General features: G+C 45.0%; 1 protein-coding gene across 2 annotated transcripts in view; it reads left to right on the top strand.

Annotated features, from left to right (window-relative positions):
- Positions 1–9209, top strand: part of TGFBR2 (transforming growth factor beta receptor 2) — an 83246-nt gene extending 74037 nt beyond the window's left edge. For both annotated transcript variants that reach the window (XM_045856750.1, XM_045856749.1), the window contains exons 6-7: positions 3632–3759; positions 6513–9209. In XM_045856750.1, the coding sequence (XP_045712706.1) occupies positions 3632–3759; positions 6513–6692 (308 nt within the window). In that variant the 3' untranslated portion in view covers positions 6693–9209. The remainder of the gene's footprint in view (positions 1–3631; positions 3760–6512) is intronic.
- The last annotated feature ends 10350 nt before the right edge of the window (positions 9210–19559 follow it).

Genomic DNA, 19559 nt, shown 5'->3' with positions numbered 1-19559 from the left:
TTTGAGAGAATATATGTTATATAAATAAGACCTTTTCTCAGAGTGGAAGAAAGGTCAGCTTAAAACATGCACGTACTTGAAATCCTCATCCCCGTTCATAACCTGAAAGACCGTTTCAGTATCAAGGGATTTTGCCCATTTGGGTGAAATGATGATCATCCTAGACTTGCCTCATTTAAACTTCGAAGGAGGCAGGAGATTCAGCGATTCATGCTCTCCCTGTGTGGCTCAGGGAGTCCGTCTCTTTGCCAGCCCCTTTCTGGCTACCCTTGACCTTCTTTCCCTAGACAATCTGCCACAGTCAAAGATGGAGCAGGCCTCGTATCCCCCAGGAGTGCTAGGGAATCTCACAACTTGCCAAGGTTTAAGGAAAAGTCGGAAGTAATGCGGTTAAAATTCTCTTTGCTCTGGGAAAGGATTACTGCTTTTATCTCCTTTTCCACCGAGGCCTTCATGACTTCTTTTTGTTAAGAGAAAAAAACATTCCCATACCTGCTGCCCAGTCCCATTTTCTCCCAACTCTCACCCATACCCCATGGGCCCCATAGAATTTACCATCAAAGTAGCTGCTGTGGTTTTTGTGACTTTGAAGATTAGGGCTTCAAATGAACTAAACTGTCCCTGGGTTATAATCCCCACAATGGAGACTTTTTCTTTGTTCTCAAGGAATCTCAGCCATGGCATCAAAACCTGGGATTCATTCTGATCCCAGCATTTTTCTCCCCTGATTGCGATCACCCCCCTCCCTCTTCCTGAGCCTCGTGCTGTGGGAACCGTTGATGGGCTAATACTTTCCTTTTCTTCAGAAGAGGCCACATCAAGGCTTCCTCGGGGTGGCTTTGCAAAGGTTCGGATGGTAAGAGGCTGACCTTGGGAGAAAGGAGAAAGTACTTCCTTGACAGCTGTCGTAGGCCAGCTTTACCAGAAGCAGAGTCTAACACAAAGATATTTGTGCAATGACCCGGTGAGAATAAGGTCTCATGAGAGTGTGGGTGAGAGAAGCAGGAAGAGGAAGGAGCTCAAAAACCTGTAGTTTCGAGAGAGGTCCAGCCTCAGCCTGATCTTGTGGGGAGCTCTGGGCATGAGGGTTAGACTCTTAAAACTCCCACATTAACTTGCCGTTGGCTATAGGCTGCCCCTGGGGGTGAGGCTGTCATGTTCTGGAAGTCTCCAAGGTAGGCAGCCCACATCGGCCAAGGGCAATTGTGGAGAGAATGGTAAAGATGTGAGCCCTTAGGACGGAAATCCTGCAGCAGGCATCTGGAGTCTGGCGCTCTCAGCTGGGTGAAGGGGTCTGGGTAGGGTGCCAGCCACACCAACTATGACAGCTAAAAGAGTTGGAAATGGAGCATCAGTGCACTGATACATTATCTAGGGAGCAATTGAGATTATATACAAATGCTATCAGAGTGTAATACAGTATAATATAGTATAGTATAGTATACCTACTTCAAGGCATGGCACTTTGAGGGTACCATGCTATTTGAATAGATTGGGTTACAAGGTAACTCTGGAGGGGACATGGACATCCTTCAATCCAGTCCCTCCATCTTATAAATGATGAGAATTAGTTCAGAATAAACCCTTACTGGAAACCAACGCTGATTCTCAGTCCTTTGCTTTTGCTTGAATTCAACCCATCTCATATTGGTTGAAAGCCTACTATGTATAAGGCACAATTTTAGGCACCAGGTGGGCAATTGCAAGACACAAAGCAGCCTCTCCCTTGGGACTTATAGTTTGGTGGAAGGCAAGAGCATGGAATAAAGAAATAGGAATAGCATGCAAATCGAAATTCAGATCCCAGCCCAGGACCAGTATGGGTTAAATGCTGTGGACACACAGAAGGGTGGTTTGTGCTCATCTAGTTCTGATGGGTGGCCTTCATTCCAAATTTCTCTGTATTTCAAACTATGCAAAAAGAAAACATCCTGCCCTGCTTGGGTGAGGCTGAAGGAGATAAGGAGGCAAGCAGGGTTCTGGGAAAGGGGGAAAACACAAACAAACAAACAAACAAGAACAAGCCATCCCTTTTCAAAATGTCATTTTGCTTTGAAAGCTTCTTCAACTCTTAGCCTGGGAGGATGAATGAGTGAAAGTTTTACTCATTAAGTAGGACTATTTTAAAGCTATAGGCCAAAGGTCCTACTTCCTTGGGAGAAAAATGTTGAATCTAGCCCACTCTCCCCTTTTAGCTCAAACATGTTTTTGTAGTGGAGTCTCCGTCCTGCGCCTCCCTGACGTGTATATCAGTCCGCCCACTTGAATTAGTGTGCTGTGTCAATATCCAGAGTTCATGCATTGCTACTTTGGACAAGATCTACAGTTCATTCATTCGCTTACTCATTCATTCATTCCCTCACTCATTCACCAAATGTATATTGAGAGCCTATTGTATGGGAGGCCCTCTCACAGGTGCTGAGAATATAAGAATGAGCGAGGAACTCTGAATCTGCCCTCAAATGCTCACAGTCTCGTTGGGTGACACAAATAAGCAGGTGATTATATTAAAATATAACACATGCTGCACCAGAGCTCTGCCCAGGACATCTGATCAGGGGTGGCATGGGGGATATTCAAGGAAGTTTCTATAAAGAAATTGACCCTAGTTGAAACCTGAAGCCCTAGCAAAGGGCATCATCTTCTATTATTTTCTTTACAGCATGTCTCATGGAAGGAAAAGTACTTTTTAAAATTTTGTCTGTTGATGCTATTAACATCTCTCCCCTCTGTCATCTTAATAAACAGCATTTTGCAAACTCCCCCCTGATCATTGCTATCCTGAGGAGCCTTTGTCGACATTTTTTCTTGATCATTAATTCCCATGCAAGTATACATAATATAAACAGTTTTAGCCGTTTTTAAGTGTACCATTCACTGGCATTAAATATATTCACAATGTTATGCAACCATTGCCATTATTTATTTCCAGAACTTTTTTACCTTCTCCAACTGAAACGGTATAGCCCACTAAATACTAGCCCTCGATCTCTTCATCCTGGCAACCACTGTTCCACATTCTGCCTCTATAAATTAATCTATTCTCAGTACCTCATATAAGTGGAATCATACAATATTTATTTTTTTCCTGACTGGCTTATTTCACTTAGCCTCACATTTTCAAGGTTCATCCGTGCTGTAGCATGTATCAGAATTTCCTTTCTAGACTGAATATTGCTATGAGCTCTAACACCACATATGAAATCTGTTGATGTACTATGGACCCTTGCGGGGCTATGAAGCATTATAATATATAAGCCTGTTTTGACCTCCCAGGAACCAGTTTTGCTCCATTGGAGCAACATCGCCCCATTGAGAATGTCTGTGTTAAAATGTAAGCTTGGTGATCTTGTTGGTTTCGCTCTCCACTCTGTCCCCAGCTGCTGGCCCAACACCTGGCACATTGCAAACACTCAGTGGTCACTTGTGGAATACTTCTCAAGCTCCCTCCACAACCACCCCTTCCTTCCTGTTTTAACCCACGATTATGAACAACTGCGCTCAGAGCAATCATGGATACACTTTGACCCGCAGTGCCTCATGCCTTCCAACCAGACCTCCCAACATGCTCCTATCCACCAGCTACACACACCCTCCTTAATGGCCCTTTGTTTGTCTGCTTTCTTCTCAGAAGTGAAAGAGTATGAGCCTCCCTTTGGTTCCAAGGTGCGGGAGCACCCCTGCGTCGAAAGCATGAAGGACAATGTGTTGAGAGATCGGGGACGACCAGAAATTCCCAGCTCCTGGCTCAACCACCAGGTAAGGGGTGACTCTTGTGAAGGGAGCATCCGAGGTGACCTCTTAGGTAGGAGAGAATTCTGGGCTACTGGGCTTCAGTCTGAGGGTGGGTTCCACTGTGTTCTGTGATCCAATTAGGTTCTGTTTCTAAAACAAATTTCAATGAAGTGGGGCTGACCCTGTTATTTTAAGTCCCAATTGGCAAGTGGAAACTATGTTCAAAGAGAGCTCCCAAATCCTCATTTGAAGGGCATTTGTCAGATCGTCCAAGCCCCCCTGGTTCCAGTTAAAATATTTTGTTTGTGGCCTCTGCTACTCAGCGCCAGACCTTTCCACAGGGACTTTGTGTTCGGTTCCTTTCTGGGTCGCACATGTTTTCTTCTGGAAATTTTCAGCTGTAGCAGGAAATACTTAGCAGAGAGAAGTGAGCAGAGGGTGTCAGCCAGCTGGACTGAGAGGCGACTGCCGTGTGCTCACGGCCCGTGCAGGGGGGCATTGTGCATGCTGGGCGCACCGAGCTGAGAATGAGGAGCCTATCTCCTCAGTCTGGAATGGATGGGGGCAAAGAAGAGCAAGATGCAAATAAACAAACAGAGAATCTATCTGTTGGGAACATCCTTACAGCTCCCTTTTTTTTTCCTTTTCAAGAAATGGTAGGTAAAGCCGTCCATTGCTGGACAGTAGTTCGGACTTATAAGGAGACCTACCCAGATTCTCTGGGGACTCCTGGAGGAGGCCAGTGGGCAGAGAAAAAGAGCAAAGTGACAGGTTGTGGAAACAAGGGGCCTGTGACACAGCCAGGAAAGAGCAGGAGAGGGAACAGTGATCACCGTGTCAGTGACAGAGCCGATCTTTCTACCGTGGAACACCTTCTGTTGCCTTCTTTGGATGAATTCCCTCACCCGGTGAAGGCTGGGGCTAAGTCATAGGTTTTCCTAAGGGCAAGGCAAATTTGGATAAGAAACAGAAACAAGAAATCAGGCATGACGGGGAAGACAGATAGAGCAGGAAGCCCGGCCTGTGCCGGTCCTGGCCTAGAGCCATTTCCGAGGACAAAACCTAATCAAGTCGGGGAGAGCGTGACTCTGGCCGTGGCCGCTCAGGGCTTCCCGGGCTTTCGGGCAAGGCCTCTTGGACTCCGACAGTGCAAGCGTTCTTTGTGTTAACTCTGAAATCAGAAGCCACTGGTGTTGTTTCTTTCCAATGCAGTTGCCTCTCCTAAGCTGTACAGTTCTTATAATGAAGCCATTATTCATGATGATAAAATTCTGGAAAGAATTTGCATAATACATTTTTTCTCTTAATGAGATTTGTTGCCCTATTGATTTCAAGTTAATGCTTAATATTTAATTTAATTTACTGCCTGTAATTACAGTGTCAGGATAAAATAAATGTTACTGCTGTACCAACAATAACACGCCACTCTTAACAGGGCCATCAATCAATACTGTCAATTAGGTGAATTATACAATTAATTCAACGTCATGAACGTGATCCCTCACAGGGCAGGGAGGGAGGGAGAGGGGCTCCCAGGTGTGTTAGGAAAGTCACAAGCACAGGGGCATGGGGAGAGGGCCGGTTCTCCGGGCAGAGTTGGGATGCATCCGTTCCGCCAGGCCCACCTGTGTGAGAGGTCAGAGGCACACGCGGTTTCTGCCTACAGGCTCTCTATTTAGGCCCTGCCTGCTTTATTTCCCAAAAGGACTTGGGATGATAGTAAAAACATTTGCAACGTAAAATAAACCTGAGGGCCCTGAAAGAAGACCCGTGCAACAGTACTGGGTAACATTTCCTGAACGGGCTTTGTGAGTGGGGTGAGGCCGGACCCTCAGAAGAGGCCTGGCGTCAAGCAGGTCTGACGTCCAGACAGCTGTGTCGCAGGGTCCAGCCTGATGTTGGAGCGGAGTGGGGCAGAACGGAGGCTGTCCTTGGCAGTGGCTACCAGATCACCCCGCACAACCTGTGGACTTGACAAAACAAAACCAGACTCATGCCTGGACGTCCCTCTGGCTAGGGTATTGGGTCCTGTTAAAATATAAATACGTATGTGGTTCTGACTACAAGACGTTGTGGAAAAGGCAACACCACAGAGACGGTAAAAAGATCAGTGGTTGTCGGGGACTTGGGGGCAGGGGAGGAAGGAGGGCGGCCGGGTGGGGCAGAGGGGATCTGCAGGGTAGTGCACGTACTCTGTGGGATACTATAGGGTTAGGTACATGTCATTATACGTTTGTCAAACACGTAGCGTGTATTCTAATGTAAACTGTGGACTTCAGTTGATGCGTCAACGTTGGTTCATTGGTTTTAACAGATGGACCACAGAGATGCAAGTTGTTGATGTGGAGGAGACTGGGCAGTGGCAAGGGGATGTGGGAACTCTCTCTACTTCGCACTCGGTTTTGCTGTGAACCTAAATAAAACTGCTCTACAAAGTAGAAAGGCATGAAATGGGACTTTTCAGGTACTGGAGATGCTTCTGTATCCCAGAGGCCTACTGACGGATCCTTGTACTGTCTCTCCATTTTACAACTTAATGTGATCGAAAGGTACCAGAGGAACCAGGTACAGCAGGCTTCCAGGGCAGTGCACAGCCACCTGCACAGCTTCCGCAGCCTACGTGCCACCTGCTGGCCTCATGCTGTGGGCGCTCTGTCGGCACGTGATCAGGGCACCCAGCTTGCACTGCAGGAGCAAGGTCAGCAGACCACCTTGCCCTCCGTGGAGCCCACCGACCCACCAACTCACGTTGCCTGTGGACTTCTCTCCCTCTGCAGGGCATCCAGATGGTGTGTGAGACTCTGACCGAGTGCTGGGACCACGACCCAGAGGCCCGTCTCACAGCCCAGTGTGTGGCGGAGCGCTTCAGCGAGCTGGAGCACCTGGACAGACTCTCGGGGAGGAGCTGCTCCGAGGAGAAGATTCCCGAAGATGGCTCGCTGGGCACTACCAAATAGCTCTTCCGGGGCGGGCTGGCCCAAGTCCAAAGAGGTCACCCCTGTTGCCAAAGAACAGAGGCAGCAGGAAGCTGCCGCTAAACCAATGGATGCTCCCTGGAATAGCAGGGCTCACTCCCCTCCCTGTAGGCTGTGGGATTGAGCAGCAACAACAGTGACAGGGAGTGAGTGACATGAAGCATTCTATGCCTTTGACATTGTCATAGGATAAGCTGTGTTAGCAGTTCCTCAGGAAATGAGATTGATCTTTACAATAGCTAATAACATTTGCACTTTATTAATGCCTGTATATAAATATGGAATAGCTATGTTTTATATATATATATCTATATATAGCCATACTCTGGAAACAGACAAAGAAAAAGATCAGATATTCCCAGGAAATTGATTTGATTGGAGAGTTCCAGAGCTGCGTGCAGAAGAAAGGATCCATGACAACATTAGCACTTGACAATCACACATGGATGGATTGTTCTCTGACTACACAAGGAGGCGCCTTGCATTAGGAGAGCGGCTCCAAGTCTCAGAGCCTGCTACGGCCACTTTGCACTCGCTTTTGCAATATAATTCCCTGCGTGTGGGTCCTCATCTGGCTATGGAGCTATTTATAGTCGCACTGTTTTAGGGACCAGATCCTGGGGTTCCTGTGTGCCACTGTTTCTCCTGGACTGTTCATTGAGCTTCAAGCCCCACATCAGCTTGTGAACCACCTTCCTCAGCTAGCTCAGAAACTTTGCCCCATCTCTAATAGTTTAAACATTTTGAGCCCCATCTTTTTCTTTACAGGGGGCAGAAAAATCGGGACATATTTCCTTATCCATCAAATTGCCACACCTTCTACTAATAAGAGATATATATATATATATATTTATTTCCCCCCTATGCCTATGTAACTCTTGTTTACTCCCAGGCCTTCTCGCTTTTCTAAAAAGGATCAAATCTTCCCAGGGTTCCTTGTGTTTAATTTTTCAACACAACTCGGTGTGAGTCTCTAGCTTTCTAAGCAACCCCAATAGGTCCCATTGTCTGGGTTCCTGAATGCTCAAGCCTGTTTTGGCCCTAGCGGAAAGGATCTGAGCTGCATGATACTGCCCCAGTCAAGACCATCAAGTCAGGCACTCTGAACATGTGTTTCGCTTGGCCAGCACTGCATTGAACAAAAGTGAGCCACTTTTTAAACATTTGGAGATCACACACACACACACACACAGACACACACACACACACAATCTGGATCCTCGAGTGAGAATAGATAGCAAGTGGTTTCCCGTTCTCGCTAACCTGCATCATTCATAAAATGAAGGTGTGGACGCACTTACAAAGCTGCTTCACTTGTTGACATAAACATGTCTATTTTCTGCCCACCCCCACCGCATTCTGGGAATCAAACCTGCCCAAAACCAATGTCCTTTGTAAGAAATGTGCATTCAAGCAGTCATTCTCTGGCTGTATAATATGACTTTGATTCCTCCCCTCTCCTCAATCTGGGGTTGAGATTTGCAATTGGCCTTAAAAAAAGGCGGGGGGACCTCTAAGAGGTCCCAATTAATCCTGGTGTCTTGTATCTATTTTATCTATATAGTAAGAGGTCCCCTCTGTATTAGGGAGACAGGCCCCTTCCTCCAAGGAGCTTGCTTCCTGATAACCAGCCCCGCTACGGAAGCAGCCTTCCCAGCCCTTGCAGAATTCCCTAATGAGGATTTGAGTGTGGAACACAGGAGTCCTATTTGCAGGTGGGAAATCTGCGTCCGTGTGGAACAAGAACAAAGAATGAGCTTTAATACAGCACAGGAAACTTATTTATCTACAAACAAGTGTTCATGCTGCAAATAATCTCTTTTTTAAAAAAAATGTTTTTGAAGCTACTTATTTTCAGCCAAATAGGAATATTAGAGAGGGACTAGCAGTGTCAAACCAGTTCTATCTGGATTTGGGAAGATCTCATCTCATTGGGGTTTAATCCGATGTGCTGAAGTTGGGGATTAGGTGGGACTTCTAGGCGCCCTGCCCTGTGGGGGCGGGCCGAGAGGATTAAGGGCCGGTTGGCTGCAATACCAGTGAAGTGCCCAGAAATTCCGTGCACTTGAAGGCTGTTGCCACCATCCCAATAGCTGTTGCTCATTGACCTCTAGTGGTGAATTTCTAGAATACTGGTCCATTAATGATTCAAAGGAGCTTTATCACTTCTGGGTGATGATGGTCAGCATAAACTGGAATGTAGTATCAGATGATACTGTGGCTTGTTCTGTTTGTTTGTTTTCTTATTCAAGAAAAAGACCAAGGAATAACCTGTAGTTCCTAAAAATACTGACTTTTTTTTACTACTATACATAAAGGGAAAGTTTTATTCTTTTATGGAACACTTCAACCGTACTCATGTATTAAAATAGGAATGTGAATGCTATATACTCTTTTTATATCAAATGTCTCAAGCACTTATTTTCATACTGTGCGTCATTTGTCTTTTATATAAATAAAACATTTATTAGATTGAATAAAGCAAAAACACTCAGGTCAGCTTCTTGCCTCCTGTTCCTACTCATGATAGCTAAGGCCTTTAGCCTCTGTTCCTGTTTATAGTAGCTAAGCCCCTTAGCCCCCACTCAGCCATTTTGCAGTTTATGTAGAAATATATCATGAGACAAATCCTCTTCAACTTTTCCATTCTCGTCATCTTCTTCAACCAACAGCCTAAGGTCCCTTTAAAAAAAAAGCATTTGTGGAAGTTCAATAAGGAGATGCTGCAGATGCTATGGGTGGCATTCCCCTTACCCCGAGGCCCTGGCAGGTCCCTCTGAATCTCCCAGCTGCCATCTAAGCCTGTTCCTTCTCCCCTCCATGCAGGGAGCTGCCTCCATCTACACGGCCGCTCCTCCCAAGGCTTCACACGGCCAGGGAAGCTGCTAAGAGCACATGCTTCTTTCTCCTATTTTCTCCTTTCCTCTGGCTGGCAGCTGGCTCTTGACTAGCTTTTCGACTTCTGCCAGGTGTTCTGCTTCCTCCCTCTTCCTCCCTAGTGAGACAGGTATCCCCCCTGAGCCTTGCAGTCAGCTTATCTGCATCACCAGGCAGACGTGCCTGGGGCAGCTGGCTCCAGGTCGTTGCTTACAGACTTTCTGGTGACAAGGTAGGTGTGGGGTTTTTTGCTCCAACTTTTAGCTGACTGTTTTGGAATCAAGGATACTGTGGCTTCTGAGTTCTCAGCTGGGCTCTTAATAGTTATAGTTCTGAATAATTAAGATAATAGTGCCTATGTCCGAGCTGCTAAACCTCAGCACCCCTGACATTTTTGTGTTAGACAATTGTTTGGGGAAGGGCCTGTCCCCTGCATAGTAAGTTGTATAACAGCATCCTTGACCTCCCTAGTAGATACCGGTAGCACCCACACGTACAGCTGTGACAACCAAAGATGTCACCAAATATCGTGACATTGGAAATCACTGAGCTGGATGATGTGGTCCTGTACTACTGTGGGTATAAGTATATACCTATCTTAGCCAACAGCTTGGCAATGTTAGTGGGTCCTAACTTTCAGAGTTACCTGCTCCTCCCTTTACCAGCTCTGCAACCTGGGCAAATTACATCACTTCTCTGTGCCTCAGTTTCAAATGGTACTTTAACAGGCCTCAGCCTATGTGAGATACTGTTGTGACAAGAAATAAATGCAGGCCATGACCCCCAGCAACTGCACATTGATGTTTCTCTCTCTCCCTCCCTTCCTTCTCTAAAAAATAAATAAGTAAAATCTTAAAAAAAAAAAAAGAAAGAAATGCAAGGCTCTTGGAGTTGTGTCTTGACCTTGGAAAGCCTTCATACCTGTTGGCCAATGTTAAGTTGGTTTAGTATGCCAAGGCCCGCTTTCCCAAAGAGGCAGATTTTGAGTTAAGTCCTAGAGAGCATTCACCGCAGGAAGACGGCATGCACTACAAGCCTGGAGAACAGGAAGGTTTCTGTCCTGAGTGAGGATCGAGCACCGGAGGCGGCTCACCTTCACCTAGTACCTGCGGAGGCAGCAGGTTTAAGCCTCCACCAGCTCCATGAGCCAGGCAGAGCGCCCCTTTTCCAGGTGAGAAATCCATGCTCGAAGAACTCAAGGAAGAAGCCTGTGGTCTCACAGAGGTAGAATCAGCGTGCGAAAGCCAAGTTGTCTTGAGATGAGAATCTGGAGTTCTCACTTGGGATAGTAATTTGGGGTAATGCTTGGTTCTTCTCTCTACTTCATGCTGTCCCCTGGGGGAACTGCCCTGCTCCGTGGGATGAGAGCCACTGCCTCACCCCCACTCGCCATGATGGAATGCTCTACGACTCATCCCTCTGCTCAGTGAGGGCAGGGAAGATGCCTTCTCATTTCTGTTGCCCAGCGTGCTCTTCACCCACCTGATCAGCGTTGTGTAAATTCTTGCTGAGAGAGCCGCTGGAAGATGAATGGATATATGTGGACAATATTGCCTAATGTGTGAAATGTGCACTGGTGTTTCGGTTGATTCAGAGTGTGCCAACCTCTAAAAACATTCTTTAGGTGGGTCTGTTTTTTTCTCTTAATGGATTAGAAAAAAATAAACACATTAAGCCTGGGCCTTCACAAATATTATTGCCTGATATATAGCCGAGTTAAGAAACACACATTGATTTTTTTTTAAATGCAGTAAGTACATAATGGTACTTATTTTTGGCAACTACAGGGGATGAGAAGATCAGTGATTGAAGTTAGCCCCACACAAGGGAGCAAATCCATGTTAATTGCTAACATATATTGAGCACTCCGTAAGTGTCAAACTGTTTTCATTTTCTTTACTGGCTTTAATCTTCACCACAGACTTAGGAGGTACTCCCACCTCCCTATTAGAGATGAGGAAACTGAGGCAGCGGGTGAGGCCTTCCTTGCCAACAGTGCCACAGAGAGCCATCTTTGGGCCAGGACTTGAACTGAGGCAGTCAGACACCAGGGCCCGCACTCCTGCTCTCGGAGGAGATGAAGCATAGTTAGAGGACAAAGGAAGCCTCCGGAAAACTCCAGGGTCCCAGGATCTGATTCCTTAGCCTCTGAAACAGAGAAGGAAGATGCAGCTTGCCCTGGAGGGGAGGGGCTGGCCCTCAGGGAGCCCAGGGAAAGTCATTCCTCAAAGGCTCACAGACTCTGGGCTCCAGCCCAAGAGCCTCCGCCAAAACAGGAGCCAAGGTCGTCTAACCCCCTGCCGGCTCCATTTTGCCAGGGTTATTTCAGTTCTTGCTACTGCAAGGTCAGGGGCATTCCCAGTTGGCAGTCAATCTCCAAGTGCCCGCTACAGGGACGAGGTCCCTTGCCCCAGTCAGCAAGGTTTGAATGCGGGCCCTGTGTGCCTAGGAGTTTGTACCTTGTGAAGGTTTTAAGTTCTCCACGCAAACGATGTGTTAGCTGTGCAGCCCTGAGGGCAATCACTTTCCTAGGTGACTGACTGAAAACTCAGGAAACTTTTCTTTTAAACAAGTGTCCATCCTTTTTCCCAAGTCACTAGAGTTGGCATCTGCTCATTTTGTTCATTTGCTTCCTGAAATAGGCTGCCTAATTGCTGCTTATCACATTTCCAATTAGGTTTCCAGTTTTGGGTTGTTTTTCTATTTTTTTCTTTTACTTCAATAATTATAGCTCCAGACCGTGGGTCTGGGGACATGGCTTTCAGGCCTACTTCACAAACTGTGCCAATAAAGGCAAGATTGTGAACTTACTTTCCCACGTTACATGGCCCGCCAATCAGCCTCACACAGTGTAATTCAATTCTGATACACCTCCTGATCTTGGGGGCATTCACAAATAACCTGTTAATAGTCTTCCTACTCTAATTAAGCCAACATCACCTACAGTGTGCAATGCTCTTTCTGCGCACACGCGTGCACACACACACTCGCGCGATCCTTAAACATCACGTGTGCACGCAGCCCGTGCAGCACAGCGCTTCTGCAACGGTCCTCCAAGTCCTCTCTCTGTCCATGCCCGAGATGGTGGGCAACAGGATAAGCACGGCCCTGGCACCCTCAGGTCATCAGAAAAATTGCCTTTGAAATTCACGTTTGTCTAAACAGTCATATCGAAATTGTTAAAACTGGGACCTCTCTATTTGGTTCAAATCCGACCTCTGCCACTGACTGGTGGGAGGACTTTGTTTTGGTTTCTTGAAGTGTAGAATGCGGGACCAACCAGGGAAAGGAGTAAGGATCACTAGTAAGAAAGAGTTACCAGAGAAAGATAAATACTGTATAATTTCATTTATATGTGGAATCCAAAAAAATAAAGAAACAAAACAGAAATAGACTCAATAGATACAGAGAACAGACTGGTGATTGCCCTAGGGGAGGCGGGTTGGAGATCTGGGTAAAAAAGTGAAAGGGATTAAGAACAAATTGCCAATTGCAAAAACAGTCACGAGGTTGTAAAGTACAGCACAGGGAATATAGTCAATAATATTGTAATAACTATGTATGGTGTCAGACGGGTACTAGACTTATGGGGAGTTCACTTTTTAAGTTATAGAAATGTTTAATCACTATGTTGTACCCCTGAAACAAATATAATACTATATGTTGATTATAATTAAAATTTTTTAAAAATAAAGTATTGCTAAAAAACTAGAAGGGAATAGAATGGCAAAATATTGATCATTATTAGAGGGAAGCTGATGGAAGGAAGGAAAAAGGAAAGAAGAGTCACTATTTTCAAAGTGGTTAAAAGGAGGTCCTTTTTCTCTCTCTTAGAGAGAATTGTGCTCATAAACATTAGTTATTATTATTAAGTTTTTATGCTCTACCCTGAAATGAGGCTGTTACAATAGTTCAACATTGTTCCCAAAATCTTGGGTGAAATGGACACTTGAGGAAGAGGAGCCTTGTCCACCTGTAGCTGTGAGCAGACCACCCCCCACCCCTGGGAGCTGTCTCACCCACTGGTAGTGGCATGGCTGTGGTGGCAAGTGCAGGGCCCTAGGAGACAGGAAGTCCTGGGTGTTGGCCTGGCTCCCTATCTACCACCCTGTTCTTCCATGATGCTGGTCTCTTGCTCTTTTGACCCATCTGAGACTCTACTTATGTCCACTAAAACTCTGCTGGAACACTAGACCCTCAGTAATTGGGATCATTATTTATATACACGCTAATCATTCTAACAGCCCTATAGTTAGGTATTATTTTCTCCATTTTGCAGGTATGAAATCATGATAAGTCTCTTATGCAAGTTTATGCAGTTAGAACCCAGGTCCCCCTCAGTACAAAACTGTTCACTCCTCCCCACTCATTTTATCCATATTCATTTCCTTCATCCAATATACACTAGCTGAATGCAAAGCCACCAACGTCTGCTTGCATCTTGAAAGCAAGGACCGTGTGTGACTCAGCACCTTGTCCTAGCACAGAATAGAGAACAGCAGTTGTTCAAGAAATTTTTATGGAAGGAAGAAATGAAGCCTCTTGGCCTTCAGAAGTCCAAAATCTAGCTGAGGAGACAGACACATGTAAGTGAACAGTTTGTGGTCAGGATGTCCTAGTCAGCGATGCCTCCTGGAGTCAAACAGCTTGAAGCCAGAAATGTATGGGTTTTGCAGAGAAGTTCCTGCAGCAGCCTGACTGCTGTCGCCCATCTGCCCATGTGGATGTGGTGCTCAGCCCCCTCTGCTGCCCCAGTAGGATGGCCCTGCTTCTCCAGGTCTCTTACAAATTTCTCTCAAGGTGTTCATATTCATTTCCTAGGGCTGCTGTAACCAATGGCCACAACGTGGGTGGTCAAACCAACAGAAATTTATTCCCTTACAGTTCTGGCATCTGGAAGTCCAAAATCAAAGTTCTCAATATCAAGGTAAGGCCCCGTTCTCTCTGGCATCTCTAGAGAATAATCAGGACCGGTCATCCAGAGCTTGACGCATCCAGCTGTTTGGGATCCAGGTGTTCGTTGGCGTTTCTTGGCTTGTAGCCACACCACTCCGCTCTCCGCCTCTATCTTCACACTGCCTTCTTCCCTTTTGCTCTGTGTGTCTCTTATAGAAACATTAGTCATTGGATTTAGGTCTCCCCTGGATAATTCCAAAAGATCTCATGTTGAGATCCTTAACTCAATGACATCCACGAAGATCTTTTCTCCAAACAAGGTCACAATATGGGTTCTGGAGATTAGGACTTGGACAGATCTTTTTAAGGACCATCATCTAAGCGACTAGCAGAGCTTTAGCCAATTCTTCTGATAGGAATTCTTCCAAGATGAAAATATCCTAGCCCTGGCTGGCGTAGCTCAGTGGATTGAGCGCAGGCTGCAAACCAAAGTGTCACAGGTTCGGTTCCCAGTCAGGGTACATACCTGGGTTGCAGGCCATGACACCCAGCAACCGCACATTGATGTTTCTCTCTCTCTTTCTTTCTCCCTCCATTCCCTCTCTAAAAAAAAAAAATGAAATCTTTAAAAAAATGTGAATTAAAAAAAAAAGATCCTAAGCTGGAATCTCTCTCCCTTGTCCATTTGAGGCATTCCCCAGAATGACTCTGACAGGTTCACAAATTTTAGTTGGTTTCATTTTCTATCTTCATGACAACATAAAGGTGATGTTTACACTGTATAATAATTAAAACATCATGTAAGGATCACTGTTTATCTCAATGACTTCACGTATTTTTTGCACACCTATCGTTTCTCCAGCAATTCCATTTTTTTTTTCCTCCACGAATATGAGACTGAGTTGAAGTTAAAAACTCTTTTCCCACCCACTGAATCCCCCTTTGATGCCATCCTGTGTTTAACAGCCCCTGAGACAATGTAGGGGGCAATTCATGGCTCTAAAACAGTATCATGGAATTTCACACCAGTGCCAAACTTAGATATAAACTATGAGTGTGCATATGTATATTTGTCTTGTTCCAATGCCCCCCTCATTCCCTTGGAACACAGGAATACCCCGAGTGAGAATGGGCGGGTAGGTTCTAGTCTAAGTCCTATCACCAAGTCCCTTTGCTTCATGACTGTGGGTATTCTAGTTATCATTACAAATTACTGAAAAAACTTTGTGGCTTAAAGCAACCAATGCACTCAACTCAAGTTTTGTGGGTCAGGAATTTAAGAGCTTGGGCTGGACAGTTCTCATTGTGGTCTCTTCTGCTGTTGAAATTAGATGCTGACTGGGTTGAGAATCATCCCATGTTCAGCTGGGCTGGCCATGCAGCACACCTCACTGTGGCAGATAATGTTGGTGGTTGGCTGGGAGCTCATTTGGGACTGTTACTTTAAACCCCTATACAAGCCCTGGCTGGCATAGCTCAGTGGACTGAGTGCAGGCTGCGAACCAAAGTGTCGCAGGTTCGATTCCCAGTCAGGGTACATGCCTGGGTTGCAGGCAATGACCCCCAGCAACCACACATTGATGTTTCTCTCTCTCTCTCTTTCTTCCTCCCTTCCCTCTCTAAAAATAAATAGATAAAATCTTAAAAAAATAAAATCCTATACAAGGCCTTTCCAGCTGGCAGTGTCAGGGCAAGAGAAGTCTTACAAAGCAGCTGGCTTCCCCTAAGGTGAGAGTACCCACAGAACCAGGGACAGACCGCATGGACATTTATTACGTAGCCTGAAAAGTCACATAATGTCACTTCTCCCAGATTCTATTGGATCAGGCAGTTTCAGATCTCTCACATCCCAAGCAAGAGGATATGGTCTCTCACCTCCCAGTGGGAGGAGTGACTGTGAGTGTTGTGGTAATATTTTGAAAGCACCACAAATCCTTTACAGTGCATGCATCTCTGTCTCTCATCTGTAAAATGGGACTACACTGTTCCTGAGACTCCTTTAGTAGACTTACGTCTATGAAGCACTTTCCTTTAATTATCTTAATTTATTTATATCAATGTTAATATGACATTTCCTTTCTTTTACATTATAAAATAACTGTATTACATAAATTTAGGAAAAAAACAGAGAAAAAAGTTTCCATTTCAATAAACTTCCAATTCTTTTACATGTTTTTACAGTTATTTTCTACATGTGTATGTTGATGTGTTGTGTTTGTGTGTTGATGTGTAGTGTTTGTGTGTGTGTATTTATGTGTGATGTTTTTGCATATATTTATGTATGGTGCTTGTGTGTGCTTATGTGTGCTGTCTGTGTGTGTTTATCTGTGGTGATTGTGTGTGGTGTGTATGTATGATGCTGTATTTGTGAGTTCACTGATACCACCAATTCACCATTTGGGAATCTTTTTCTCAGAACAAAACAAGTCAGACATTCTGGAATCTTGTTTTAAAGAGGCACCAGTTGCCTCTATGTAGCAGTAAAATTTAATATTCTAATTAAATGGTAGAGGTTATTATCCTCAGATTACAAACTCAGGTGTACAAGAAATGTCACATGTCTAGGTTTTCTATAAATCTACTTAATTTTTATTCTGAACCTCTATCGTGCTGGGCTGGTGAGAAATTTCAGCCCTTATTTTTGGAATCACCTCCCCACTACCTCCTCAGGTTTTTACTGTTTCTCCAGGTTTTATGCAGTGAGAAGGGGAAGGGGCTGGAGAGTCCTGGTTCTCAGTTCTCAGTGAAACCTGATTCCCCCCGAGAGACCCATTATCCCACTTGACGGGTCTGTTCAGGCCTGCCTCTCCTCCACTGCCTTGCCTTGCCGGGGAGTTGGTATTATTCTTGGGAGAACCCAAGGGCTACAGGTCTAGTTTTGTTTCCTGGTGGACCATTGGCTACCCACCATGCCCTCAGGTCCCTCCTTGCCTTGGAGAAGTCGGCAAGGGCCCTGCTCTCCGGAGACCTCCTCCACTGTCTCAAGTTTCAGTCCTAGGGGTTCTCTGCCTCCCACCTTTTCCTTTACCCAAGCTCTGCTCCTGCTCTTTTCTCAACAGATTTTGGTAGCTTATCACCTTGGAGCCTGAATTATTAGCAACCAAATAACAAGTTCACTTAATCGTTAAGCCTTCCCTGGAGAAGGAAATATTTGCATTCCATCTTTCTAATGCTTGAAAAAAAGGGAGGAAAAACCAATTGATTCTTTTCCCATAATAAGAGTGAATGTCCGCATCCTGCCACAAAAGAATACATCAGGCTTATTTATATGCATTGCAGAGCCTCAAGAATAATAAAGGGAATCACACTTCCATCTGATAGTTTTCTCGAGTCTGTGTTCAACCATTTCCTAAATCTCCTAGGTCTGATGGGAGGACAGCTTCTTTCACGGCTGATAACACTGAAGAAATACCAAAAAGAACAAAATGGCGGACACAGAGCTTATTGTTGGGATGGGATAATGCAGGTCCATAATCCTTTATTTGCAATTTCAAGTCAAAAAGCTAAAAAATATAAATTTCCTCACTCATTTAGTTTTTAAACCTGACATCAGACTATGTATAGTTGTTGCTTATCCCATTTAGGGTGAACATTTATGTTATTTGGCAGACATATTAATGTGTTTAATTATGGGGGTGCCACTTCACCACACAGTAGGGTCTCACATAATATCCATCTTACTAGCTTTCTCAAAATCTCCCAAACATCTAGATTTCTATGTCTATCTGACTCTGGAGATTTTGAATAGGATTTGGGAGATACACACACACACACACACACACACAAACATACACACACACCAGTAAGTTTCTTATTCATGATATTCCTTCGTATGCCCATTCAGGCTAGATCATGGGGAATGACCTAGTGGGACAGGATGATTTCTAGGTAGGTTTGTTGAATCTGAAAAGAAGAAAAGGCCTCTCTGAATTTCAAAATCTTGTGGTGGACTCAAAGCAAGGGGGAGGATGTGTAGCATCAGAGAAAGGCTTCTTAGGTCCACACCACCAAATCTAGTCAAAATTCCCTGGTTAAAGGGAGATAAAAGGGACTATGATGAAGAAAGATGTCTGTGGGGCTGGGGACCAGTGTGACGCAGACCTGGAGGAACCATGCGGACGGAAGGCGAGTCATAATCCAAAGAACACCCAGCCCTCATTAGAGTGGCACCTTAAATTGTCAGCCCATAGGTACAATGTGGATACTGGGCCAGAAACACTAGAACCTCCAGGATCTACTCAAGTGTGCATCCCATGTCTTCTGTGGCAGGGAATCACATCAACAGGTTTGCACACTAAGCATCTGATGAGAAGCTCCACCCATAGGAGCTTATTGCCCACCAAATTTCAACAGGAGGGGGCCCCAGAGCCCCAAGAAACTTTCCTTGGGCCTCATCTGTTGTGAATTAATCTCATGTATCTTGATTCAGTCAAATCTGCCATCATAATTATCAGACTCTGCTGGGAATCAGTAGCTTCCAGTGGTCAGGAGCAGGTTAAGGCTCCTGTTCTCCCCAACAACCTCACCAGCAGGTTTTCATGAAAGCAAGTTTCAGATGGCACAAAAGAAATCATGCCAATTGTTCTATTACCTGAAAAAAAATCCCAAATCTCTACATAACTGCTGTCACCATACTAGAGACAAAGTCAGCAATATTCTAGAGGTGGAGGATGTAGCAATTTTGCAGTTGAAATTCAGCAGCCAGAATCTTTCAAATCAGTACCCAGACACTGTTTTAGGAGCAGATGTCAAATACCATTCAGAAGGAAGCAGATTTCTGAGCCAACTGGATTCTTCTGTTCATGTGAAGAGAGAGAAAAATGTTCATAATATTTCTAGCCTACTCACACATCTTGAACACCAGCAATTTCACCAATAAACACCTATTTATTCAACCATTATGGTAATAAAACTTCTCCTATTGATCAATAAAGAGAGGTGAATACTTGAATTAATAGTCTCTACAGTGTGACTTTTGATTGTATATGAACTCATCAACCCTGGAATATTTTCTGATTGGAGCAGCCATCCATCCTAACAGAGCGTATTACTGTTACCATATACATACATGCATAT

This window comes from Phyllostomus hastatus, unplaced genomic scaffold (genome assembly GCF_019186645.2).
Source record: "Phyllostomus hastatus isolate PE091 unplaced genomic scaffold, TTU_PhHast_1.1 phas_scaffold_129, whole genome shotgun sequence".
NCBI classification, from domain to species: Eukaryota; Metazoa; Chordata; class Mammalia; order Chiroptera; family Phyllostomidae; genus Phyllostomus; species Phyllostomus hastatus.
Note: the sequence above shows the minus strand (reverse complement) of the source record. Positions and strands in the feature narration are given on the sequence as shown.